Source organism: Monodelphis domestica, chromosome 4 (assembly GCF_027887165.1).
Source record: "Monodelphis domestica isolate mMonDom1 chromosome 4, mMonDom1.pri, whole genome shotgun sequence".
In the NCBI taxonomy this organism is placed as follows: domain Eukaryota; kingdom Metazoa; phylum Chordata; class Mammalia; order Didelphimorphia; family Didelphidae; genus Monodelphis; species Monodelphis domestica.
This window is the reverse complement of record NC_077230.1, coordinates 281329626-281356767: the sequence shown is the minus strand read 5'-3', so window position 1 is coordinate 281356767 and position 27142 is coordinate 281329626. Positions and strand designations below refer to the sequence as shown.

General features: G+C 33.5%; 1 protein-coding gene across 14 annotated transcripts in view; it reads left to right on the top strand.

Annotated features, from left to right (window-relative positions):
- Positions 1–25745, top strand: part of ZBTB44 (zinc finger and BTB domain containing 44) — a 62977-nt gene extending 37232 nt beyond the window's left edge. For 4 of the 14 annotated variants that reach the window (XM_056794632.1, XM_056794631.1, XM_056794630.1 and 1 more), the window contains 5 exons: positions 3255–4328; positions 10790–10874; positions 12085–12248; positions 14001–14301; positions 17715–25745. In XM_056794632.1, coding sequence (XP_056650610.1) covers positions 3311–4328; positions 10790–10874; positions 12085–12248; positions 14001–14301; positions 17715–17997 — 1851 coding nt within the window. In that variant the 5' untranslated portion in view covers positions 3255–3310 and the 3' untranslated portion in view covers positions 17998–25745. Of the gene's footprint in view, positions 1–3254; positions 4329–9810; positions 10474–10789; positions 10875–12084; positions 12249–14000; positions 14302–17714 lie in introns of those variants that run through there. The other 10 variants (XM_056794639.1, XM_056794637.1, XM_056794636.1 and 7 more) reach the window with 7 other exon arrangements.
- The last annotated feature ends 1397 nt before the right edge of the window (positions 25746–27142 follow it).

Here is a 27142-nt window from a genome sequence, read left to right as displayed (position 1 = left end):
ACTACAGAGTTCTCTTTTTTCATAGCCTCGTTCCTATCCTCCCTCCCTTTCTCTGTTACCCTCACATTTGCTCCCATGCTTCATTCTAATAACTAATTCTTTTATTCCTCTCAGTTTATATTGGTAGAAGTATTTTCCTCACCAGGAATTCCCTATACCAATAATTTCTATCCCTTATATGCCCTCTTTTGGTATCTTTCCTCTATTTCCTGGCTTGACCTTCTAGCTTGTTTTTAATAATTAAGTAGCTTCTACCCAAAATGTGTCTCACAGAAGTTTTTTCATTCCTGCCTAATAATTCTCCCTAAGTAACCAACCACTAGCAACTGATTATTCTAGTATGGGGCCTATGCTGCTGAGCATCAACAAAAATAGTAATGAATTGGAGCTGATTTCTTCCACTCTGTATTTAGTTGTAAACCTCAGCTAAGCTTTCCACTACTGCTCAGCAATTCTCTTAATATAACCCTATTGAATTCCCATCATTCCTCACAATAATTGTGAAACTATTGTGGAACTGCTGTGAAAAGATGTGTGGATTTTTTTCTTTAGCTTTCTTAATCATATTCTTGCCATTCCTTCCTACATTTCTAAGATGCTATTCCACTTTGAAGTAGCTGTGTAATTGTTAGAACTCTTCTAGCTCAAAACTATAGCTCTTCGTTCTGTCCTCTCAAGCCAAGGATACATATTTCATAAGTTTTTAATTTAAGAAAAAAATTCTGACCTGTGGTCAGACTCCTGTTGGTGAATGTCTCCATAACTAGCTAGGTTGGTTCTCAGTGTATAAGTCCATACTGTCTTTCTAGGTTGTTGTAGGATCGCTTGCACATCACTGACATAGGCTTCAAGAACTCAGTCACCTCCACACCATGATTAGTCATGGAAGTTAGCATGGTTACCATATTTTCTATGTATCTCATCCCCCTTCTTTAGTATAATATACTCTGAGGACAGGAGCCATGTATGCCCTCCCAACATCTTAACAGTGACCTGCACACAGTAGGTGCTTATTAATATTAGTGTTAGGTAACCCAAGGATCTCATCAGTGTGAGATTTCCCTCAATGATACAGAAAAAGGTCATAGCACTTTTATTCGTTCATTTTTTATTTATTTATTTTTAGTCCTTACTTTCCATCTTAGAATTGATACTAGGTATTGGTTCTAAGACAGAAGAGTGGTACGGGTTAGGCAATGGGGGTCAAGTGACTTGCCCAGGGTCACACAGCTGGGAAGTATCTGAGGCTAGACTTGAACCTAGGACCTCCTGTCTCTAGGCCTGGCTCTCAGTCCACTGAGGTACCCAGTTGTCCCCAGGTTATAGCATTTTAATAGGTTTCTAAAAATATTTTGGTAACTTTCAATAGAATTTATTTCCTTTAGTTTCTTTTTTTTAAGCATTTAAAAACATTCTAATAAGGCATGCAGAGGCTTCACTATATTGACAAAATGGGTCCAGTGATAAAAAAGCTTAAGGACCCTAATCTTAGAGAATACCTTTCTCTATATCACTGATGATTTTGTGGCAGTAAAAATTAGGTCTAGACTACTATATATACCATAATAAACTCAAAATGGATTATAAAAATGATCAAATTGAGATTGTGTACTTTTTGCAGCAATGGCTAGTGAATGAATTCCTAACCAAATAAGGCAGAAGAATAGGTACAAAAGATAAAATACATAGTTTTCGTTTCATGGAATTTAAATTTTTTGCATAAATCAAAATCATTGCAACTATGGCAAGAAGAAAAGTGGTCAACTGGGAAAAATTTTTGTATCTAATATTCCCGGGGGGAGGGGGGGGCCCTGTGTTCAACATATATAAGGCATTTGTCCTATCTATATAGAAGCAAAATCCAGTTCCCAATCTATTAGTGGTCAGAGGATATGGACAATTTTCAGGGGGAAAATTGCAATTATGTGGGAAAATGCTTTTAATGCAAACCAAAATAACTTCTAAGATTTTATCTCATTCAGCTAAGTGATAGTGACAAAAGAAGGGAATAGTAGTTGGTATTAGAACTGAAAATTGGTTTGACCATTCTGGAAAAATTAGGAATTTTGGGAAGAAAGTGTCAAAAATGCTAGACATATCCCAAAAAGATCCATGACAAAAAAAGACAACTTATTTAAAAAAAAAATCAGGAAGACAATACATATCTTAACTAGATATATATAACACTACAAGTGGAAAGAACAACAAACCAATTGAAATAATATTGAGAAATTATCATGGCCAAGCTTCTTTTCTAAGAAAAGATATAAGAATGCATTCTTTTCCCTGCATTGGTAGGGGAATTTTTCCCTCCTATAAAAACAATTGTGTGTGTGTGTTTTTCTTTTAAGCATTTTGCTTTCAGTAGTACAGCACTTGGTATCTTTGTATATTTTCTGAATGATGTACCATATCCCTTCAGTGAAAGTATTCATTAGTAATAAGTTGCAGCCTGATTTTTGCCTAGCATTCAGCTCTCTGTTGCCCTTTGAGTCACCTAGGTCCTCCTGTCTCTAGGCCTGGTTCTCAATCCACTGAGCCAGTCAGCTGCCCACTACAATTTTAAAACATTTTTTTCAACTTTAGACAATAAAAATTTTATTTCAATAACTGGGTACTCATTTGAATTAATATAGTGATTTACATAAATCACTATATTAATTTATTAATATAAATTATAAAATATAATATATATTTATTTATATAAATCAGTATATTTAAATATACTTTATACTAAGTTGGAGTGTATGCATAGGCACAAGATTTTAAAAGATTTTTTAGTTCTTTTCATTTCTAGGAAATAAGTTTTTCAGTTAACTTAAGTAGCATGTAAATTTGATATCTGAAAGCAGATTAGATTAGCTAATACCTCTCTGTATCACATTTTATGCTAAATATTTTTTTTTATAAATATTATGCTAAACCTGTTTTCTGAGGATAGCAACTCAGTAAGGGTGTTCTTACCATATTTATAAGAGTATTCTTGATCTTGTATTGTAGCTGATTTAAAATGTATACTTTATGGGACCATTTTTTTATGCTTCACAGATTCCCAGAAAACTTCTCTAAATTGGCTCAAAAATAGAAAACACCCAGGGCTGTCTAGTTAGAATACCTTGAATCTGCTCCTATGTGATCTGCCATCCTTTGTTGGTAGCATAGAGGGCATATGAAAATGACCCAAATCACTTTGAATTTCACTTTTATAAAACAGTTTAAAATAGCAATTAATGTTTTATTTGTATATCTTTTAGGACATTTCTGATTCATTTGCATCACTGAAGAGCATCTGTAGAAGAGGAAGGAAAAGATGGGTGTGAAAACATTTACTCATAGTTCCCCTTCCCACAGCCAGGAGATGCTTGGAAAGTTAAATATGCTTCGAAATGATGGACATTTCTGTGATATCACTATTCGTGTCCAGGACAAAATCTTTCGGGCTCACAAGGTGGTACTGGCAGCTTGCAGTGATTTCTTTCGCACCAAACTTGTTGGCCAAGCAGAGGATGACAGCAAGAATGTATTGGATTTGCATCATGTAACAGTCACTGGATTTATACCCCTTTTGGAGTATGCTTATACAGCAACTCTGTCAATTAACACAGAAAATATTATTGATGTCCTGGCTGCAGCCAGCTATATGCAAATGTTTAGTGTTGCCAGCACCTGCTCAGAGTTCATGAAATCAAGCATTTTATGGAATACACCCAACAACCAACAAGAAAAGGGCCTAGATGCTGGGCAAGAAAACAGTTCTAACTGCAATTTTACTTCTCGAGATGGTAGTCTTTCTCCAGTGTCTTCAGAATGCAGTGTGGTAGAAAGGACCATTCCTGTCTGCCGAGAGTCCCGGAGAAAGCGTAAAAGCTACATAGTTATGTCTCCTGAAAGTCCACTTAAGTGTAGCACACAGACAAGTTCTCCCCAAGTGCTAAATTCTTCAGCTTCCTATTCAGAGCCTAGAAATCAACCAGTTGACTCTTCCTTATCTTTTCCCTGGACTTTTCCATTTGGAATTGATCGAAGGCTTCAGTCAGAGAAGGTTAAGCAGGTAGAAAATCCCAGGACTTTAGAACTACCAGGCCCATCTGAGGCAGCTAGAAGAATGACTGATTATATGACATGTGAGAGTACAAAGGCTAATTTGCCTCTGGTTACTGAAGAAGATGTACGGGTCAAAGTGGAAAGGTTAAGTGATGAGGAAGTTCATGAGGAAGTGTCCCAGCCTGTCAGTGCATCTCAGAGTTCCCTGAGTGATCAGCAGACAGTGCCAGGAAGTGAGCAAATTCAGGAGGATCTTCTAATTAGTCCCCAGTCTTCCTCTATAGGTATAATGTCTTTTGTATTTTTACATATTATAATACTGTAGTTGTTGACAATACCCTTCATTGTCATATTTTGGGGGAATTTATGGGATTTTATCTTTTGTTAATGACCAGGTTGCTGTAAGTTGTATTTGTTTTGTATTTAATATTTTAAAAGAAAGTACAGATGAATGGCTTCCAATGGAATAAGTAGATAGCAGGCAGGAAGTAACATTGAGGTTCAAGCATGATTGAAAAAAAAATATCCAGTAAGTCTTTTAATCAGGCTTTAAAAAGTCTTCCTTATGGACCATAGATTTAGATTTCTAAAGTTCTTTTCAGTATGTTTTGTCCAATTAACTTCGTTCTTCAGATAAGGAAGTGTTAAATGAATTGCCCAAAGTTATATAATTAGTCAATTACATAAATGAGAATTTTTAACCCAGTGACTATGTGCCTTGTACTGTTCTTTAAATTGTAGAGAATACAAAGGTAGTGTAAGATACAAAAAATATCAGAAAACTGATTAATTATCAAGTTAATGATATAGATTATGGGAGTAAAACAGGTTGATCAGAATGGAGAGTTCTATTGAGGCAGTAGTGTGGAATAAGGCTGAAAAGAAAGATTGGGAATAGATTACAGAGGACCTTATTATTGGACTTTCAGAATTTGGGACTTTTGGGACAGTAGAGATCTTAATTGTTTCTACTCTATCTACCCTTTCCCCCATATCCCCTTTGAAGCAGGAGAATAATGTGGGAATAATTTGGCATTATTGTTTAGAACTAATTAGAAAGACAAAAGTTCATCTGTAAGATGGTAAAAGACCTGAACTGGATTGGGAGCAGTATAATTAGAAAGGACAATGTGGATATATATATATATATAATAGCTATTATAAAAGAAGATTTCTTAGGACTTGGTGATAGGATATGCATAAAAATGATAGTTGACCCAGAGAAGGATTAGAGAAGAGAAGGCAAAAAAGTGAACCTTAGAGGTCCACTCATCTTTAAGAAGTCACAGAAAACTAAATCAGCAAAGGAGACAAAAGAGTAAACAAGAGAAATTAAAGGAAAATTAGAATAATGTAGTGTAATGCATACAAAGGTCAACAAATTTGAAAGAGAAAGTTTTTGGCCAACAACATTTAAAACAATAAAAGAGAGCTCAAGGAAAATGAGGACTGAGGAATTAATAATTTTAATTTCTGAGATTTTCATCATCATCCTTTAAGCATCCTATTTGGGAATTGGGTTCAAAATATCTGATCTACTCAAGGTTGCATGGCAAAGCAGAAAGAATTCCAGGCTTGGAGAAAGGAGGACCTGGGTTCAAATACTGAACAAGTGATGTTACCTGACTAATCAAGACATAAAACCTCTATGTACCTCAGGCAACTCTTAAAGATTTATCAAATCTTAAATTTTAACAGGTTGAAGTATTTATTTGGGGAGAGTGTTCTCAAAATTGGGGATTCCCTATGCCAAAATCACAGCTTATTTATTCATGCAAGGATTTCTGTGTTTTTTGTTTTTTAATTTCTTATGCTCAGGTCTTCCAATCCTCCACTTTTTTATGACCAATATTGGTTTTTGTCCCTACCACTAAACATCACCAATGACCTCTCTACTTTCATAGCAATCTTATTTTTTCTTAGTGCATATTTAACCTCCCTACCTTTTAATCCTATTTTGACAATTATTGTCCTGTGGTTTTCAAGATTTTGTAATAATTCTACTTCCTCTTTCCTAGTTCTTCTTAGTTCTTCTTCCTAATACCTTACACAAGAAAGATCCCCAGCATTCTGTCCTTGGTCCTGTCTGCATTCTTTCCCTTAACAATTTCTTTTATTTCTATATATTCCATTGTCATATGGTTGACCTAATTTAATTCAGCACATATTAATTGCTCATCCTGTGCCAAGTACTGTTAGATTCTCATAATTATGTCTTTAATTCAGATTTTTCACCTGATGTCTGGATTCTGTTTCCTAAACTCTTTTTTTTTTTTAAACCCTTACCTTCCATCTTGGAGTCAATACTGTGTATTGGCTCCAAGGCAGAAGAGTGGTAAGGGCTAGGCAATGGGGGTCAAGTGACTTGCCCAGGGTCACACAGCTGGGAAGTGTCTGAGGCCAGATTTGAACCTAGGACCTCCCATCTCTAGGGCTGACTCTCAATCCACTGAACCACCCAGCTGCCCCCTGTTTCTTAAACTCTTAGTGAATTGAACTTACTCCTTTACTAGAAGACATATTTGTCAGAATTTGCTGGTGATAGAAAACTGGGTGAAGTAGCTAATAACATGATTAACATTTGGGATCCACAAAGAACTAAACAAATTAAATTGAATCTAATTGGATAAATTTAATATGTGCCAGTATACAAGTCTATGCTTGGTTTCCAAAAACCTATTTCACAAAACACAGGAAAAATATCACCTTGAAAAAGATCTAGGAATTTTAGTGGGTTACAAGTTATGAAACAATGATATATGACAGAGGGGGGGAAATAGTTTATGTTCTTCTATCTAGACTTTTAATAGAAACATAGTATATAGAATAAAAGAGATGATGATTCCCTCATATTCTACCCTGATCATACTACATCTGTAATATAGTCTTTAGTTCTAAAGAAGGAAACAGTGGTAAGGCCTTAAAGACTAAAAGGCCTAAAAAAATCTGATGATGATTAACCCCTAAGGAAGTGAAAACATGAGAATTGCCTTCAAATATTTGAAGTAGTATTATGGGGAAAAGAAATTAATCTTGTTTTTTACCTTGGAGGACAAAACTAGGAATAATGGGTTGAAGTTATAAAAGGACAAATTTTGCTTTCTTTGGTCTAAAATCACTTAATATAAATTTTCCCATGCTTTCCTGAATCCCTCACATTTATTATCTCTTAGTAGTATTCTATTCCATCTATTCATGTACCACATTTTGCTCAACCATTACCCTAGTGATGGGTACCTACTTTAATTTTAAATTATTTTAGAACCGGTTCAGTTTGTTCATTTTCAGAACCTAGCACATTACTTTGCACACACAATAGATAATAAAATAAATAGCTTCTTGCAGTGGTTCAGTTGTAAGGTAATAAGGTCCTAAACCAGAGTGTTGCCTGTATGAGTGGACAGATAAGGACTCAATTCATTGTGTATGGGAGATAGAGAATGCAGAGTTTGCAGTGATAAGTTTCAAATTACAAATTGATGATAACATTGACAGAGATAGCAAATTTAGGAAGAGTTACAAAGGTAGAGTTTTGGGAGAGCAAAGGAAATGAGCTGTTTTTGTTTGAGATGACTAATCTATGAACATGTCCCACAGGTAGGTAATAATGTGGAGTTGTAGCTTTGGAGAGATATGGAAGCTGATATGTAGATAGAAATCATTTGTATAGAGATAATTGACCCTATGGGAGCTAATTAATTCAACAGAGAGTCTAGGGAGAGAAGACCCAAGACATGGAAAATGAGTCAACAAAGTATATTGAAAAACCATGTTTAAGTTTAGAGGAAGAGCCAGAAAAGTGTACTGTAATTGAGAGGAGGAGGGGAAGTTATTTGTTTCTGTTATTTGATCTGGGTTATACATGTATTATCATGTAAAACATACTTCCATATTAATCCCAAAATAAAAACACAAGCCAAAATGAAAAACAGTGTGCTTTGATCTGCATTCCAAAAGCGTAGTGTTATGAAAACTCAGAAATGGAGTTGTGATCAAAAAAGGACTGAACAGAAGCCATTGGATTTAGTATTACAATTCACTAAAAGTATTGCTGGGAGTCACCTTTATTATTCAGTTCCTTGGTGACTGAATACAAGGAACAAGGAAGAGAGAATGTCAAGGAGGGCTCTTAGAGGTATTTATTGAGCTTGGGTGATTAGAATTGTCCTAGAAATGTAATTTCTAGCAGTAATTATCTGAAATTCTACAGTGCAACAATTCTGATTATCCATGGAATTCATTATAATGCAATCTCCTGTGTCAAGCCATGATACCTTTGTCTTATATGAGGATGCCTTTAAAGTCAAACCGTTATCTTTTCTAGCTTAAGACAGAAAAATATATTATTTAATTTCAACTGTTTTGAATTCCCAGACCATCAGACTTGGCACATACAAATATTCCATCTGAAGATAATTTGGAAGGGTAGCTAGGTGGTGCAAGAGTTGGGACCTCAGTTTAAATCTAGCCTCAGACACTTCTGTGTGTTCCTGGGCAAGCCACTGAACCTTGTTAGCTATTTGCCTAGCCCTTGTTTTTCTGTCTTACGAGTTGTTACTAAGACAGAAAATAAGGGAGCAGCTAAATGGTTCAGTGGATTGAGAGCCAGACCTAGAGACAGTAGATCCTGGGTTCAAATTTGGCCTCAGATGCTTCCTATCTGTGTAACCCTGGGCAGCTTTCTTAATATCCAATGCTTATCTCTTTTTCCTTGGAACCAGTATACTTGATTGATTCAATACTGATGGTAAAGATTTTTTTGGTTTTGTTTGTTTGTTTTACTACAAAAGGGCTTTGGAGTTAAAACCTGAGTTCAGATGCCACTCCTGACATTTAATAGTTGTATATAAACAGGGGCAAATCTTTTCATATTATATTGATCCTTACTTTACTTAATTATAAAATGCATATAGTACCTCATAGATTTGAGAGGTTTAAATAAGATAATATACAGAAAACATTTGCAAAATGAAATGCTAGCTACTATTATTGAGTATAAATCACTTGTATATTATGTATGTATATTATGAACGATTGTATGAAATGAATGAAAGTATATTATGAATGATTGTAGTTAAGAAGAATTTATAACAGTTCATCCTTTAGCATTCAACCTCATCCTTGAGGCAAAGGTAATAATGTGAAAATTGAGTTTAATCCCAGAAAAACCATTTTATGCTTAATTAACAATTGCCATGAGTCAGATGGGTAAGGTAGGTAATAACAAGAGTAGTGGTGAAAAAGAGCTGGAGCTTCCCTAGGGCATATTAATGACAGGAAGACATACAACATTACATTCTGTAGAATGAGGAAAGGTAAAATGGGATACAGAATAATCATAAAACTAGGAAGTAAAGTTTAGCATAAACCAGGCTACCTGATAGTATTCTTTATTGAGCTACTTTACTCTTCCCTTATAAAAGCAAGTTTTTCTCCTTGACTTAGCTCTCTTGTTCACAAGAAGACAGTTGTCAGAATTCCACTCCTCTATTTGTAGCAGTAAATGCTTTGAGTAAGCAAGAAAATTTTTGTTTTGGTAATTTATAAAAATGCTATTTCATTAAAGTCTTATCTCCTGATCTAATATGGCTCTGTTGAATTAAATTGAATTCTAAGCCTTACTAATGTAGTTTGTTTGTTTGTTTTTTTAATCATCACAGTCTGCTCTGTGATGAGTATATAAATGGCATCTATTGTGTAGTTAAGGTTTACAGATACCCTGATTTTATGTTGGGTTTTCTTTTTCTCAACTAAATCAGCTCAGAATGACTTTTATTTCTGGCTTCTGGAACATTTAATGTAGATATGCCAATAAATACAGAATGTTTCTACTTTTTGACAATTGATGATCTCTTTGCTCTATAGGAACTATATAAGGGCCAGGAATTGGACAAGAAAATTAGACATACTGATTCTAATAGCTCATTTATATCTAAAAACAATTCTAAACTAATTCATAGCTAAAAGAAGTTGCTAGGATATATTCATTTCTTCTTTATAAGCATCATAGCAGACCTACCCTGACTCTGCTTAGGAAAAGAAGCAGTCGTAGCAGAACCTAAGAAATCACTGAGCTAAAACTTTACATTGAGTAGTTTTGTTTTTGTGTGAAATATAATAGTACTTATATAGATAATGCTTTTCTGGTGAATGGAGCTAGCTGGAACACAACCAAAAACCAGGAAGTATGGAACTGATCTTTGAGCAACCAAAATAGATGTCATTTTCTACATTGAAGTTCATGAACTTTTTGTATAGGAGAGGCTTTTCGGGCCCTCAGTGAGAGCCTGTTTGTACATGTCTTAAACACATCGTTGGTAATCTTGGTTTTCTGTTTTCTCAGTCCATAGCAGATTAGAAGCCAAGTGGGAAACTGCTAGAGGAGACATACTGGCAACAGCAAGAAATGCTAGCTTAGTGAGGGAAAAGGTAAAACAACTTTTAAAAACGGACATAACTCATAAACACAGCAGTCTGCTGCCATTGTATTTTAATCACAAAAATTCTGCCATTACAGAGTCTATTTATCATTGCATTAAAGCACTATAATAAGAATGTCAGTTGTTACTAACTAGCACCTTACACTTAGTAGATATATTAATAAATGTTTATTTCATTGAATTAAGGCCATAGGTAGTAGCCTATTTCCGACCAAGAGAAATTGTTTGTAGGTAATCCATTGAATTATTCGTCCTTTGAACATCTGGTTGACTATCTAATGGGTTTTGTCTTTTCTTCTTTATAGGGTCAGTAGATGAAGGAGTCACTGAAGGACTACCTACACTTCAGAGCACCTCCAGCACTAATACTCATGCAGATGATGAAGATCGGTAAGTACAAACTTAGTAGGATGCTATGGTCTCTTCCACTTGTACTCATTCCAGCTGCTACTAATCTCCATCCATCCATATTGATCCTGTGCAGTTCTTGTTCGTGTTTGTCAGCAAATTTTTTAATAGAGAATTTGACCTCCCTATGGAAATATCAACATGTTAAATGTTTTTCTTTATTATAATGCTAGAGCAAGAAATATAACTTTTCAGGTAGGAAGAATTGCTATCGGTACTCCTAAATTTTCTACCTTAGCCCAAGGGTTCTTTTAAAGAGCAGTATCTCTTTTCATAATTTTCTTTATCAAACATGGTTGTGCTTTCTGAAACTTTTAAAACTTTTTCTTGGTGTTTGTGAAATTCATGTAATCTTACTAGTTGATGTAGAAATTAGTTATATTCCATTTTATTCGAAAAACCGAGAAATGATAAATGTTAATTTCTGTAAAATACTTTTATATTTTCAAAATTACACATTGAATTATTTTTCTCTAAATTATATTGTTTCACATGTCCAAAACTGATAGGACCTGAGCAGATAAAGTATCCATTCATTAATTCAGCTAACATTTAATTAAATAGTTATCCTTTGCCAGGTACTGTGTTAAGCATCAATAATACATTCTATTTTTAAAAAATTAAAACCCTTACTGTCTGTATTAGAATCTAAATAAGTTTGAAGGCAGAGGAGCAGTAAGGGCTAAGCAGTTGGGTTAAGTGACTCACCCAGGGTCATATAGGCAAGGAATGTCTGAAATCAGATTTGAAATTAGAATCTCCTGTCTCCAGGTCTGGCTCTATATTCACTGAGCAACCTAACTGCCCCCAAAAAATTTATATTCTAAGGAGACAGAAAGTCTTTCAAGAATCTAACTAAGCGCATGTATAAAGCTTTAGTAAGATAACTACTATTGTTTATCTGAGAAACATTTGATTTAAGGATTATTAAAATTAAAAGAATGAAAGCGTCAAACCATTTGCATATATTCTGTGATTTTAGATCCGAGTTTAATTAATAATTCAGGATATTCTTCATTCCTAGTGTCAACTTTTTTTGTGTTTTCTAATATATCAATCATGGAAACACTTTTGAAAAAATCATTTAAAATTTGTTTGACTTGCTTAAACTAATTCAATTATCTATTTGCTAAGCCTTAAAATGAAAATGTGGATGCCTTTTGTGGTTCTTGGTTTTTTGTTTGTTTTTTAGATTGGAAAATGTTCAGTACCCCTACCAACTCTACATTGCTCCTTCTACCAGCAGCACAGAACGACCAAGTCCAAATGGTCCAGATAGGCCTTTTCAGTGTCCAACTTGTGGGGTCCGATTCACCCGCATTCAGAACCTTAAGCAGCACATGCTTATCCACTCAGGTAATATTAGCTTCTCTGTGGTGGTTTATTTAAACTATTAAAATTTGTGTACAAGATTCTGGATATTCTCTATTTTCTGTAGTCTTCATATACTGATTTTCTAATCTATCAGCCAGGAAATAAGTTTGAAAAAAATCATTAAAAATTTTTTTGACTTGCTTAAAATAATTCAGTTGTTTATTTGCCCAGCCTTAAAACAAAAGTGTGGATTTGTATGGAAAATGTTTTTGTTTATACAGAAGCTATTTGGTTCTTGGCTTCAAATAAAGTAGTCTATAGAGACAAAAGAGCTGGAAGAAACCCAGAGATCATTCATTCTACCCCTTCCTGAAACATACCCTAGATAGTATCCCTTCTACTTAAAGAACCTTCAGACTTTTTTTAATACTTTATTTTTCTCTCAATTACATGAAAAAAAATTTTTTTTTTAATCTTTAGGTTTTTTTTTACTATTTGAGCCAAATTTTCCTTTTTCCTTCCGCCCCAAGAAGAAGCAAACTGATGGATTTTACAGTAATGTAAAACATTTTCCATATTAGTCATTTTGTAGAAGAGAAATCAAAAAGCACATACACAAAAAAAGGCTTTCCTAATGATTGCCCCAGTCATTGGCACTCCCCCTACCTGTTACTTCATATTGGTTTTGTATATATCTTGCACATGTGCTAGAGCACAATTGTGTTCTCCAATACAATATAAGATCAGTGAGTGCCTAGGCAAACTCACTTTTATATTTGTATCCTACTTGTTGACTGGGGGACAGGAAATAATCTTCCTCTTGATGAGAAATATTACTTCCTAAAGCAACACATTCCATTTTTTAATAATTGAGTATTTTTTTCCTTGGGTGGAGACAAAATTTTGCTTTTCCAAAGCTTCTCCCCTAAAGTTCTTTGTAGCTTTTTCTTTGAGGGTCAAGTAAAATAAATTCTCTCCCTTTTCTATAACCAGAGCCACCATTGCTACCAAACTAACTACCATCTAATTCATGGGCTTTCCAAGACTTTCTTTTTCCCCAAGCCAAGCATTCCCAGTCCTTTTGATCAGACCTTGTTTGTCAAATTTTAAAGTCTCAGCATCAGCCTGGCTCTCCCATTAAGATATTCATCAGCTTTCCTTTTTAAAACATAGTACCTAGAATTGCACACCTTTTGAAGACAAAAGTTTAACAGGATTATCACTTCTCTTGTTTTATATAGACTATATTTACCCCTTTTTTGTGAAGAAAACAATGTGAATATTAGATCTCTTTTTAATTGTGAGTCTATTGCTGTAATTGTCATTAACCCTCAGGATTTGTTTTACATGAACCCTTATGTGGCATCTTCTCCTTTATGCAATGCTTGTATAATTGAATGTTTTAAAACAAATAGGGGATTTTACATCTATCCTAGTTCATCTCATAAGCTTGCCTTAATAGTATCTTGCAGAGATATTTTGGATTTTGTTTTCTATCATTTATTGTATTATCCCTATCAGCTTTGTTATCTGCAAATTTAATGTTTGCTGCATCACCATGATATACCTTATCCTCGCATTGAAACCTGTTCTTTTGAAGCTTCACAGCAATAATTATTTGATTTTTACCATGATCAGCAAGAGTGGCATGCGTCAATATTCTGGCTTTTGTTTCTGAAATATTCTAAAGAATTTTTCTTATTTTGCTTTTTCAAGCAAAGACATGTTTTTTAAAATGTTTCATTTATGCTCCAAACATTGCTTCTTTCATAGAATCAATATTCTTCTCCACAGGCATTAAACCATTTCAGTGTGACCGCTGTGGGAAAAAGTTCACCCGGGCTTACTCGCTAAAGATGCATCGCCTAAAGCACGAAGGTAAACGCTGTTTCCGGTGCCAGATATGTAGTGCCACTTTCACTTCCTTCGGGGAATATAAACACCACATGCGGGTTTCCCGGCACATTATCCGCAAGCCTCGGATTTACGAGTGCAAAACTTGTGGCGCCATGTTCACCAACTCTGGAAATTTAATCGTGCACCTGAGGAGTCTGAACCATGAAGCGTCAGAGCTAGCAAACTACTTCCAGAGCAGGTGAGGTGCACAACAAAAATCTAACCAGGGAAACTGCTTTTCTAAACTCTCTCTTCCTACTTTCAGGCAGCCTGCTGTGCTTTTTTATCAGGTTGCCAGCTAACTTGAATCATAATCACTCTTAACCCTCATTCCACTGTCCATACTCTGATCACTTCTGAATTGTTCTGAATTATTTACATTTTTTATGTACTCACTATTAAGACTTTTTTCATAGTATCAGAACACTTTGTTATTTTTAAAGTAAAGAAAGTTAAAGCAATTCCATAATATTAACATTATCTGCATAATGAACTATAATGAATTATTCCAGACATGTTGGCTAGGAAAAGATTTTTGACCATTTTCTTTTGTTTTTTAAGCTCTGAGAATATTTTTATCAAATGGAATGTTTTTTATAGAGGAACTTTAGAACAAACTGTAGTTGATCAATTGCATTTATTCCCTTTTTGCTCATCTGTATGAGATCAATGATGTCTCTTCATCCTTCTTTTATCTTTCTCCTTTAGGTAACCTAATATAAATAATCATTTTCAGAAAAGTTAAATTTCTATTTCCCCCTTTTTTTGGTACTTAATGAAAACTTTATATACTAATTGCTAATGAGCATTGTAACATTCTTAACTTTCAAGTTACCATTTATAAAAGGATTTTGTTTTTTGGCAGTGTTCTATTTGTTACCAAAGTTCTTTTTTAACTGAAAGCAAAACAATGTTATTTAGGGAGCATAATTTCTTTATAGCTTTAAAAACATACAGGGTCCAAGTTTTAACTGTCCTTTAAATTGGTAAACTGAAATTTTTATATCTTTATGATTGTTATACTATAGGGCATTAACTGTATGTGTACAGTTTTCTCTAAGCTAGAAATAAGATTCTAATTGACTGTGTGAACCAACAAAGCTATTGACTGTGTGAACCAACAAAGCTTACTTTCAGACATTATACTTTGAAGAGTAAATAATTATGCTTCTTTTGTGTTACATGCCTAGTCTCCCTTCTTAACATCTTAAGACTTTCTCAAAATTTATACGTTGGATAAATGTTTGAACCCAAGTTTGAAAAAAAGTTTTTTTTATTACTGCTAAATAATCAAATACAACAATGTCCAATCATGAAAAAAGTTATTCCTAACAGCAAAATTTCCTTAATTTAGAACTGATGAAAGATTTGATAAAATATTTAAAACAATTAAAGATTCTGAAATAATGATTTTTAGAGATCAAAATTTATCCCTTCTGTAGTGAAATATACATAAGCAACTAGTTAATGGTACAGATTGAACATTGGGCATGAGTTCAGAACCTGCCTTACGCACTTAATAACTATAGCCCTGATAGTGTCACTTCGCTTTTATTCTATTTTTATTTTTTATTCAATTTCTTCATCTGAACATCTGGCAGCTTCCTCTCAGAGTTGGCTGTTATGAGAACAAAATGAGATAATATTTATTCATTGCTTTGAAACCTAAAAACACTTATACAAATGCAAGTTGCTACTGTTATGACTTCCACCAACACCACTACTGCCATCATCACTTCTGCTACTGTTTAAAAAATTGGCATTAGAATCTGACTGAAAATCCTGTTTAGAGAATTAGTTCATGATTTTTCTACTAGGTAATATATTACTAAATCCAAGTATGGTTGAAAACCCTTAAATTTATTGCCTAAGAGCTTTTTAGAATTAGGTTTACATGGAGGATTTGCCCAGAAAAGTAAGAAACTGAGATATCAATATTGACATTTCATTCAAAAGTTATTCTTTAGCTAGAAAGCTAGATTGTCCCTTTTGACTTTCCTGGTAGCCTCTCTTGTTGGCAAATGGAGACACAAGCAGTAAAATCAGATTAGCCTAGGTGCTTTTCTTTCTATCCAAGTCTATAATAAAATTCTATCTAATAAATAATTACACTTTTTTTTAGTTGTTTAAATGGATACAGTGATAGAATCCTTTTTGTGTTTTAATAAAGGTAGGATTTTTAGACTGTCTCTTCTGGCAAAATGTTTTTAAAAACACTCACATAACATGGATATCTTTGAACTGGAAAATACACCTCTTAAAATAATTTGCCATTCAAACACAATTGTTTTTAGAGTGTGAGAATGTATTTTACTGAGTCATCTAAATACTGTTAGAAATAATTTTCACATCCTTTTAAAGTACCATTTATAATAGTGACTCTCATGCAATTTTTTTTATAAAATCACTTAAGTAAAATACAGTATTTTTACAGATTCCTTAATTTTCTATTTTGAGTACTAATAACCAGAAGAAATGTTTTATGTAGCCCTTTTTTTCCCACCTGTTTTGTTAGGTAAAAATGTTCAAAATCCCTGCTTCACAAATTATTTTATTTTATTATTATTTTTTAAACCCTTACCTTCTGTGTTGGAGTCAATACTGTGTATTGATTGACTCCACGGCAGAAGAGTGGTAAGGGCTAGGCAATGATGGTCACAAATAATTTTAAAATCAACATAAAACAGAAGTTGATTCTTTGTCTTGTGTTCATGCAAGTGGGCATTCCTCCCTTAATTTGCCCATAGGCAAATATTTTTCTATCATTGAATTTGGGCCAACATTTTTAAAATGCAAAGATTGATCTGAAGAATGAGATTATTCCATTCTTAAACAATTTTAGATAGCATATTGCCTTTCTCAGCTTTTTTAGATACTTTGACAATTAGATTTACTCTATGCCTTTAAATAGCTATGCATTGTTGTTTTTTTTTTCTTTTAAGAAAAATTTAGTTATTTTGGTATTTGATATGTTGGTGTAATTGTTCTTAGCTTTTGTCAATAAAACAACGAGGCACATCTAAAATAAAAGGTTATGATAATTGCTCCAAATGCCAACTATGTAGATTTTATTTTCTGATATAGTTCTGCAAGCTTTCTTCAGCCCCCTTCACATCTTAACACATTTATATTTATATTTATATGTACTTTTATAATATCCTCTCTGCTGCCCCCCTCAAATTATTCATTATCTTTACACTCTGTAGCCTTAAGATGTATACATTACCTCTTAGCTTATCATTTTTACTTTTGTTTAGCACAGAAATTCATATTCCCTGTTTAACATTTTCAGAACTTTTATTGGAGTGTAGAAATACCCTAAAGATCATTTTTTTAGCTAAAAAGAAATATGATATGATTATAATAAGAAACTTCAGAGAGGATGATCAAGTAGGATATAAAATTGCTATAGAAATATAAGCAATACAAAATACTGCATATTTGGTCTCCTTCCAGTTTTTACTCAAGAACAATGCTATAAAAATACCTATGTTGCAAGTCAAATTTTCTTTCCTTGTAATTTTAGTATTATTTTGGTAGGGCAAGGTCTTTGCTATATTTAATACTTCTTTGAAAAGTAACTTTGTGTTTTGTCCTTTGTTCCTCATTTAGTGATTTCCTAGTACCGGACTACTTAAACCAGGAGCAAGAAGAGACTCTTGTTCAGTACGAACTTGGAGAACACAGTTTTGAAAGCAATTCCTCTGTCCAAATGCCTGTCATTTCACAGGTCTCATCAACTCAGAATTGTGAAAGCACTTTTCCTTTGGGGTCTCTCAGTGGTCTGACAGAAAAGGAGGAAGAAATGCCAGAGCAGCCAAAGACCAGTGCCAGTAGTGAGACAATTAGAGATGACCCCCCAAAATTGGAGCTGTCTTCAATTACTATTGAATAATTTTATGGTTTGGCTTCATTTTTATTTGATTTTTAGAAAGTGCCTGTGCTTGGTCCTGTACATTTTTTAATTTAATTTTTTAAAAGATGAAAGGATATAATGGGGAGAAATCCTTTATACTTTATTAGCTATGCTTTAAACAGAAAACTGCAACAGATGTCACATTTTTTCATGACAAAGAGATCTCTCTTAAGACTAAGTGTACAATAAGATCATGTCCAAGAAGCTGTCATACACTTAAGGAAAACTGACATAAAACACATAACAATTTCTTCTTATGCCATTAGTGTAGGTTGTCTCTTTCTTCTCTTCAGGCTATTGGGTAAAGAAGAAATCAGAAGACTTTTAATCTGACTAAAATGCAAATATATGCCAGAAATAAATTACTGTACAGACCTATGTCCTAAGTAGAAACATATCCCTCTACTCAGGACCTTGAACAATATTTTGTAGAGCCTGCTGTTTTCTTGAAGTGTTTACAGTAAAGCTTTTCTTCTCAAATTATTATGGTAAATATTTCTGAAACTAAACAAAAATTTTTGAGGCTTTGTCTTTTTTTTTTGATGACATTTAATGAGTAGATTGTTGTTGGGAGAGGCACTCTATCTACCCTTAATATTTCACCATTATAGAACACTCCTCCAGATACATTTTTTTGCTTATGTTGAGGTTAGCAAGAAAGTGTGATTTAAAAAAATTTTTTTTTTTTAAGTTAAGCTGTGGACTTGGAAATTGAGAACATCAGCAATGAGAATAATATACATCCTGTCCTAACAGGAGCCAGTCTACCCATCTTCATGTTATAATTTTTTGGCTGAAAACTTGTTTGCCTGAGCTATGAACATTTGGCAAGATGGTCTATTGTCCAAGCCCATTTTCTTTTTGCCCCATCTGCAGTTATATTTTATTTTACAAATACTGACCCTATTATAGCAAAATTTACTAAAGGAAAAATATTGGAGTCTTTTGTTTATATATATGTATGTTTGCTGTAGGGGATTTTTGTTCTGCTTGGGACAAAATAAGGAATTTTCTGTAGAGGCCAAGTTCTTAACCCAACAAGGGGTTGTTTACAAAAAGTTTATATGACAGTGATAAATTTTCCATTTTCCAAAATATTTTAAACTAATGCCAAGTTTATTAAAGACAGCAGTTACTAGAGCTTATAAAAACAGTGCAAGCAATAAAAATAAAAAGTTCATCTTTCCATCTTTAGAATGGGCTCAATTGGAACTGATGTTTGAGATTCATGAAGGTGTCTGCACCAGATATGACAAGTACCAAGTTAGGGATAACAGTAACATTAGAGCCTTAGATTTTAGTGGGTATTCTTCATGCTGCTATGGTGTTCAACTCTCTGAATAAGAGTTGAACCCTCTGTGATGCTTGTGATTATGTTCTGTAGCACATCTAGTGCCATTAAAAGCATCACTGATCTTGAGCCTCCAAAGAAAATATATGTTGACTCCATGGGTTATGAAATCAGAAGTTATCTTTTATTTCTCTACATGACTACCTAAAGCAAATTATAAAAACATTTGGGTGGAATATGAAAAGAGAGTGCATAAATAGTAACTTGATTAAAACAAAATATTTGCATTGTTGTCAAGTGCTGGGCAGTACTTGTAGAGTTCTTTTTAATGGAAACATGCTAATTTCATTGGACTAGTTTCCATTTCAAAAATGGAATAATTCAGTAGCTCAATTTAATCAAATTTTGGGTTGTTTATCTTTCCTTTCTTTATGAAGATAGAAATATTCTAAGTTAGATTATAAATTATATTTCTTTATAATAGAACTTAGTTTGTTCTAAGAGATTTTTTTTTACTTTTTTTCTAAGAGATTTTAACATCAAATGTTTTCTAATTTTTACAAATACAAAAATGGGCAAAGTTAACTTATGCAGATTTTTCTTAGAATAAAGGTACTTGCTCAGTCTTTTTCAAAGTGTTCTTACCTCATCTTCCAATCTTGCTTCCACTTCCCTACCTTACTTCCATGAAACAGTTATTGCTCATTTTGTTCCCAAATACAGGGCTTTTTCTGTAAGCTTTTCAGGAAGTTAAGTTGTATACCACCAGTCACACTTATTTACTGATTGGGTTGATTTACTTTTTACAGTGGTTTGTGATCTTTCTAAAATAGTGATTCATCCTAATTTTAATGTACTATCCCACCTTTTTGTTTCATAATAAATGAAACTTAAAGTTTTAGATTTAATCCTTGCTTGTTAAAGGCAAGAAAGTGGGCCTTCCTTCATCCTTTTCCCCCATCTAGAAAATCAAGAAATTAATAGTGTTCCCATTTCTTTGAATAGGGAAAAGTGAGGAAGAAGAATCTTTAAAGACTATGAAGTGTTCTTTTCTACCTTCTTTTTGCCATTCTAGTATCTCTTCCCTTTTATTTAATGTCTATTGCACAGCTACAGTGGGGGAAAGCAGTTTTCAGGGTAAAGGGAAGAAGTGAGAATTAAATATTTCCATCCAAGGTCCTGTCACTCACATCCTGTAAACCAAACAGTAAGGTAAGAGAGGGCCATACAGTATTGCTCTCAATGCATCCTGGCTATATTCTGAATGTGAGATGTGCAACATCAGCTACTCTCCACAAATGGAAATTTCAGGTGTCTAGATTTCCAAGTTTGTCTAATGTGTGACAGCAGCATCTTAAGCTTACCAAATTCCTTATTTCTGCATATCCCTTCCCCACCCCAATCAACATGTATATTAGCAAGTATTTTGTGTGAGACTTATTTAAATGAAATCCCTAGTTGGGGGGGGGGGGGCAGAGGTAGTTTATTTCTCTGAAATACATTTAATACAAGGATATTTGACTTATATGTCTTTTAAGAAACTAAGCTATAGAATTATTGCAAGTAGTATTTAATTATGTTTCTAATTCCTCTAAAAAAGACTTGAAAACAATTTTTGTAGGAGAGCATATAAAATGGATGAAATACCAGTGCTTATTTTGTTTTCCCCCAGATATTATCACCACAATACCTAAGCATCTGAATATTTGTATTTAGGTTATTTAATATTGCTAGCTTTTTTATGTCCCCAAAAACAGTATTGTGCTTTAAAGGGCTTAAAAGTTTTAGGATGTATGATGAACTGCCTTTTTTTAAACTAAGGGTTTTATATAAAAAAGGCCTTTATTTTCAATCTTTTAAGTACTAGACAATTCTAATGAACTTTAAAAATGAGCAAATGTGCTCATAACTAACCCCTTGATGCTAAGTGTCACAGCTTCATTAGATCCTTCAATCTGTTCATTCCATTAGCCCCTACGCATAACAAGTATTAGTCAGTCCTTTAGATCTAGTCCATGGAAAGCATTACAGTCACATTAAAATCACCAGTGTTCTTCTTTCCAGTATTTAAATTGCAAATCTATGTTGAAAAGGGGATATATCTAAATCAGAAGGGGGAGGAATTGGCATTTTGTTTCTGTGTTTTGTGATTTATTTTTTTATAAGAGGTGATAGATGGGGGGGGGTTGATGGTGTTAAATTTAAGACAAATATATTTAATCACATCCAGTTTTTAAAGTTTTCAAATGTTATGAGTCAAAGTACATAAGTTGACTTAAAGGGATTAAATGTTCAGTTGGTTAACCAAAGCTTATTCAGTCTTACACTTTATTATATAAATGTGTTTTGAGTTCCCTTCTGATTTACAGTAAACATATGTATCCTTTAGTTCTTTTTAAAAAACCAGAAACCCATTATTTTGCTAAAATTGTTTTCAATAAGTTAAATCTCATAGAATGTTTAGCAAACCTAATCACTCTACTAGATTATACCACCTGAGCCAAATTCTTCTAGTACATATACATGCTTGACTAGAAGGAACTCCTTATAAACTAATTTAGTTTTTTCAGTCTGCTAGTATTAAATTATTTCTTTACTAAGACTAAGACCTTTTTTTAATATTTTATTTGGTCATTTCCAAGCATTATTCATTGGAGACAAAGATAATTTTCTCCCCCCCCCCCCCCAACATTTACTAAGATTTTTTGTTGAGCTAAAAGTATAGTAACCAAAGCTATAGAAAGATCTTGTTTATTGGTTCTCATGTTGAAGATTTTTTTATAATGCTTTGGTTCTTTATAACCAGTCCCCAAAAAAGTAATTATATACAGTATGATTCAATAACTATTCTGCATTCATGGTAACACATAAAGAAATTTATCCTTAACTGAAGAGTTTTATGGCTTAACTATGAAGAATTTAGGATGCGGTTAAAAACCAGCGTTTTTACTTCTCTGTCTTGCTTCCAAAAACAATTTCCTTTGTCAATAACATATACTCGCCCTACCTAATATGAGTGTAGTTAAATCATTTTTCAAATTACATGGATTTAAGAGTGAAATTATTTGAAAGGAAAAAATATCAAAATGACATTTCCATTTATGATTATTGATGTAAAACTGAAATACTACAGATTTTGACCATTAGTTTGAGAAAATAATGAAAAACTTAGTTTCCTTAAGTAGTAAAATGAAATTAGGAAAATGGTATTATGGAATGTACTCAGAGTGGTTTATAAAGCTATGGATAGTCCCATTAAATTAAATTAAGTCATTAAATTGGGCCTCCATTAGTCTTATACCTATATTCCTTCTTTTGATTTCAAAATTGTCTTAATAGTGTGGCAATTTATTCATATTTGCTTAGGATTTCCCCCGATCAGCCTGTGATTTTTAGTAGTCAGTAATAAAACATGTTATTTTGAATTAACTATTCATTGAAACAATATCACAACCAACAAAGAAGCACCTCTGATAGTTGAAAACATTTTACTTTTGATACAGCCAAGGCTCCAAGTTACTTGAGCCTACAAATTGTTTTGGGGATAAATGTTAAAAGTAATCTTTTTTTCTTTTTCCTTCAACCTACCAATTCCTTTTTACATTCAAACTAAAAGTCACTGCATTTTTCTATTTTGTAATAAACTGATGCTCTTAGATACATTTATTGTATCATAATGAATAGTTTTGTGATAGAAAAAATGCTGACTCATAACAGAATTGTTTGTGAAAGTGAAATTCTTAAAACAGAAAAAATTTTACTACCTTATACACTGAATTCTCCAGAGATATGTCCATGATGCTTATAAATAGTAATGTATTTGTAGCTCCCATCCATATAATGTTGCTGAGATACATAATTCAGACTGACAGGTGAGATTGTCATAACAAGTTTCATTTCATGCCTCAGTAACCAAGCTCCCCTCTCTTTAGGTTCCAAGTTGGATCTACTTTATACCAAATTTCACTCTATAGCAAATACTGTTATAGTGAGGTTCTAGTGTATATAATAGTTTATAGAGAGCTTAGGATTTCAGACAACTGATTGCAAATGTAATTTTTTTTATTCATACTTTTTTAAAAAATACTTTTTTAATCATTTGATTTTGAAGTGCCTAATTTCAAACAGATTCTTCAGTTGTTGACTCTCCCTTTTAATTTGACTGAACTTATTGATTAAGCCTCTAGTCCTGATTTTATCTATGATTTCTTGACATATTATCACTTTGTTCATTCAATTTTAGTTCTGTGATTCACAAAATTCCTTGGTTTTCTAGACACATCAATTTCTAAATTTCTTAACTATAGCTAAATTTTATAATGCAATTTAAGGAAACCTTTTCACGCCTGAGTTAAAAATCAGTTTCTGGACAAGTTAAAAATCTCATTGATGAATGCTCACATACCAAAGTACATCTGCTGAGGGACAAATAGTTCTTCCCTGCTTCGAGGGAACACTAATTATCTCCCTCTTGATGTACATTAAGTTCTTATTAGCATTAGTAGAAACTATGTTCATTTTAAGAGAAGCCTGTCTCTAGACCCCCAGAAGCAGCTACTTCTTATAGCAAAAATCTCTGTTGTTAAATTATAAATGTTGTGTTTCCTTAGGTGACTTATTCTGATTATCAATTTTAATTCTCATGTTGGCAAATGCTATCTTAACGTCTCTCATACTGAGAGGATAGCAGAGTTTTGAAAATTGCACTGCTTTTCAACTTTCTCGTGCCTGATATGAATGACATCAGGTATTTGGAAGAAAAAAGGCCACGAACTTTGTTCATTTTTTTTCCTAACAAGTAATGACTTCCAATGCTTATTACAAGAAATTTTGAAATATTGTTTTAAACTTATTTTTAAAACCCCTGTGATCTCCCAAAACTTGGGTTTCGTCTAAGTTTCCAAGAGTATTTAATTTCTCTGGTTTCTGGTGCCTCGTGGCGCATCAGACATTGCCTGCCTCTTTTTAGGGCAACTTTGTGGCACCTTATATCCAACTTGGAGGATAGTATATGTCCCAATTGCACATATACCATCTTTTCAAAAGCCATTTTGTAAAAGTCCTAAGTAACCTATTTTAATATTTAAATATATATATTTGTGAAAGATACTTTTAGAATGCACCCCTTTTTTTTAAAATTTAAAATTCTCATTTTTTTAGAATAAAATGAACTTTCCAAGACTTCCTAATTGTCTTTCTATAGCAACATAAAAAGATAGTCAAATTGAGGTCAAAGGCCATAACCTAACTATCATAGAAGAAATCTGTGGTGGTGAATGCAAAATACTATGAAAAGCAATGACCCATAATGAGATACATGAAGGAAACAATTCATGATTTTAATGCAAGAGAACTAGATTTTTATATAAAAACGTGCTTTCATTTCTATGATTTCATATTTGCTGCCATAGTAGCTCAGTATTTTACAGAACTTAACAGGTTTGGCCCCACCAAAAAAATAAAAACAAACTAGAGCACTTGCTCATGCCACCAGTATAGATGAAATCTATGCCCCACTGTCTTCCGGATGGGTGACTGTTTTGTTTAATTGATGCATGCTTAAATATTTTGCCTATATCCCTGGCAACAAGGAAATAAGGGGTGGTTTTCTTATCCCTGTCATTTTATAACTTTTTGGGCACTGGCAATTTGTGAAACCCTTTAAGATAGAATATTGCTGGAAGGAAAAATGTGAATTGAATTATGTTGGAGGGTATTGTGTATTCTTCCATTCCTGCCCCCCCTCTTTTCCCTAGCAACAGTAAAATGTTTAACTGTGCCAGTCTCCAATCACCAGCTCTATAATCCAATTAGCATCTCATTCAAATATAACTTCTTTTGGTGACAGTGGCCACAGCTAAGTTACTTGGCATGTTTGACTTTCAACAGCATAAATGGTTTTTGTTTTACTTTTGTTTAATGTATACAATGTTTAAAAATTCACATTTTATATACTAGTATCTGGCAATTAGTATTTTTCAGGAACCATAGTTCTTGGTGGCTATATATGTGTACATATATATATATATATATTTTTGTGACTTTTGTAAACTAAGTGCCGTTTGAACGTTACAATCATTTTTAGAGTTATTGTAATCAATGTGAATATCATGTTTTTTCAAATCTGTTCTGAGCCTGTAGTGTTTGCTTTGTGATCTTATGTGTACTGTATATATTCTGTATAGTAACATTGTACTGAAATACTAGCTTGTTTGATATAAGGAGAATATGTATTGAGTACTTTTTGCTAGCTTGGTTGTTTAATCTTTAAAGAAAAGTTTTAAAATACAAAAAAAAAATTCTCTAAACTGGTCCTTATTGAGGTCCAAAATTGAGGTGCAGTTGGGCAGAAAGGGCAGGGAAACACTAGTTTTGAGTGTCTTTGGTTAGAAACATGAGGCTAAGATTTTTTCATTAAAATATATTATTAATGTTTTATGGAGTGAAATTTTTCTGTTGTTATTTAACCAAATATTGCTTGCCTGCTTGCCTAAACAAACAATTTAAGTAGTGAATGGCATCTGAGGGCAGAGAAATGAGATACACAGTATTCCTAACTTGTCTCACTAGAAGGAAGGACTTACTTGGAAAGAGATTTATTGAGCAAATCCTGCATAATGTTTGATGCTGTGTCTCAGTTTCTTGGGTAAATGTATAGAGAACTGAACAATTCTTCCTAGTGTGAATTCTCAGTCATGGAAAATCCTACAGCATAAATTTGCCCCAAAAAGCCTGAAAAAGTTCATGCATCTTCTAAGCCATGTTACTTTTACAACCAACAGTGACTTAAACAGGAAGAAAATTTGCCTCATGATAAAATAGATACATGAGAACCTGAAAAGAGTTGAGATCCAGCTTGGTAGTGGCAAATACAGGTTCATTGTGTAATCCCCTTGTCTGATCTTGTTGAGGAAAGAGTATAAAGGGAAATTAACTTTGAAAATGTTAAGCCATTAATTCGTCCGCCACTTTAGAACTAGTGTAGAAAGGGAGATTTCTGAGACTTAGATCTTTTAGATTATGAAGCTTAGTGATTTCATAAGAGGAGATGTAGGATTTTTACTAGAAGAAGTGAAATGAATGCATTGGGGAGGGGGAGGGGGAGGGGAGGAACGAAAGTTTGATCTAAATATCAAACTTGAAGTTTTAAAACAAGTCATAAATAAGCAGCTTGCAGCCTGACAAAATCCAGAATATATTGCCACCCTTCAGCAATCTTAATTCCTTAGAAGAAAGAGACCACCTGAAGCTTATGTTTCATAGATTTATCCTTTTGCACCTTCCCCTTCTTCCCCCCATTTCACCTGGTGTTCTCTTCTTCTTCCAGCCAGAGTGAGCAAGGCCTAGTAGAAGATCCAGTTCTTTAACTAATTAACTGCATATATCCTATTCACCCATGCAGATGCTTGGTTTGAGTACACAACTATTTTAGAGATGACTTCTTTCTCTTATAGCATAAATTCCTTTCTCTATTGAGAGTCCCAGCTGTATCATAATCAACTGTATAACTTTGGAAAAGTCACTTGACTATTTAGCCTCATTTTCTAGAACATCATTTGACGATCAGTTAATAGGCAAAGTGAGTATTCAAAGGCTTGAACTGGCAGTTCTTGCCTCCGATGAGAGTCATAGAATAATATGTGTGTCTCTTACCCCTGACACCTTACTGCCACTTATTTATTCCTGGGGTAGTTAGGTGGCTCAAATCTGACCTGACCCCAGGAAAGTCACTCATCCTCAATTGCCTAGTCTTTATTACTACTACTCTGCCTTGAAATTGATACTTAGTGTTGAGTTTGTTTTGTTTGTTTTTTTTTTTAATCTTAACTCTGC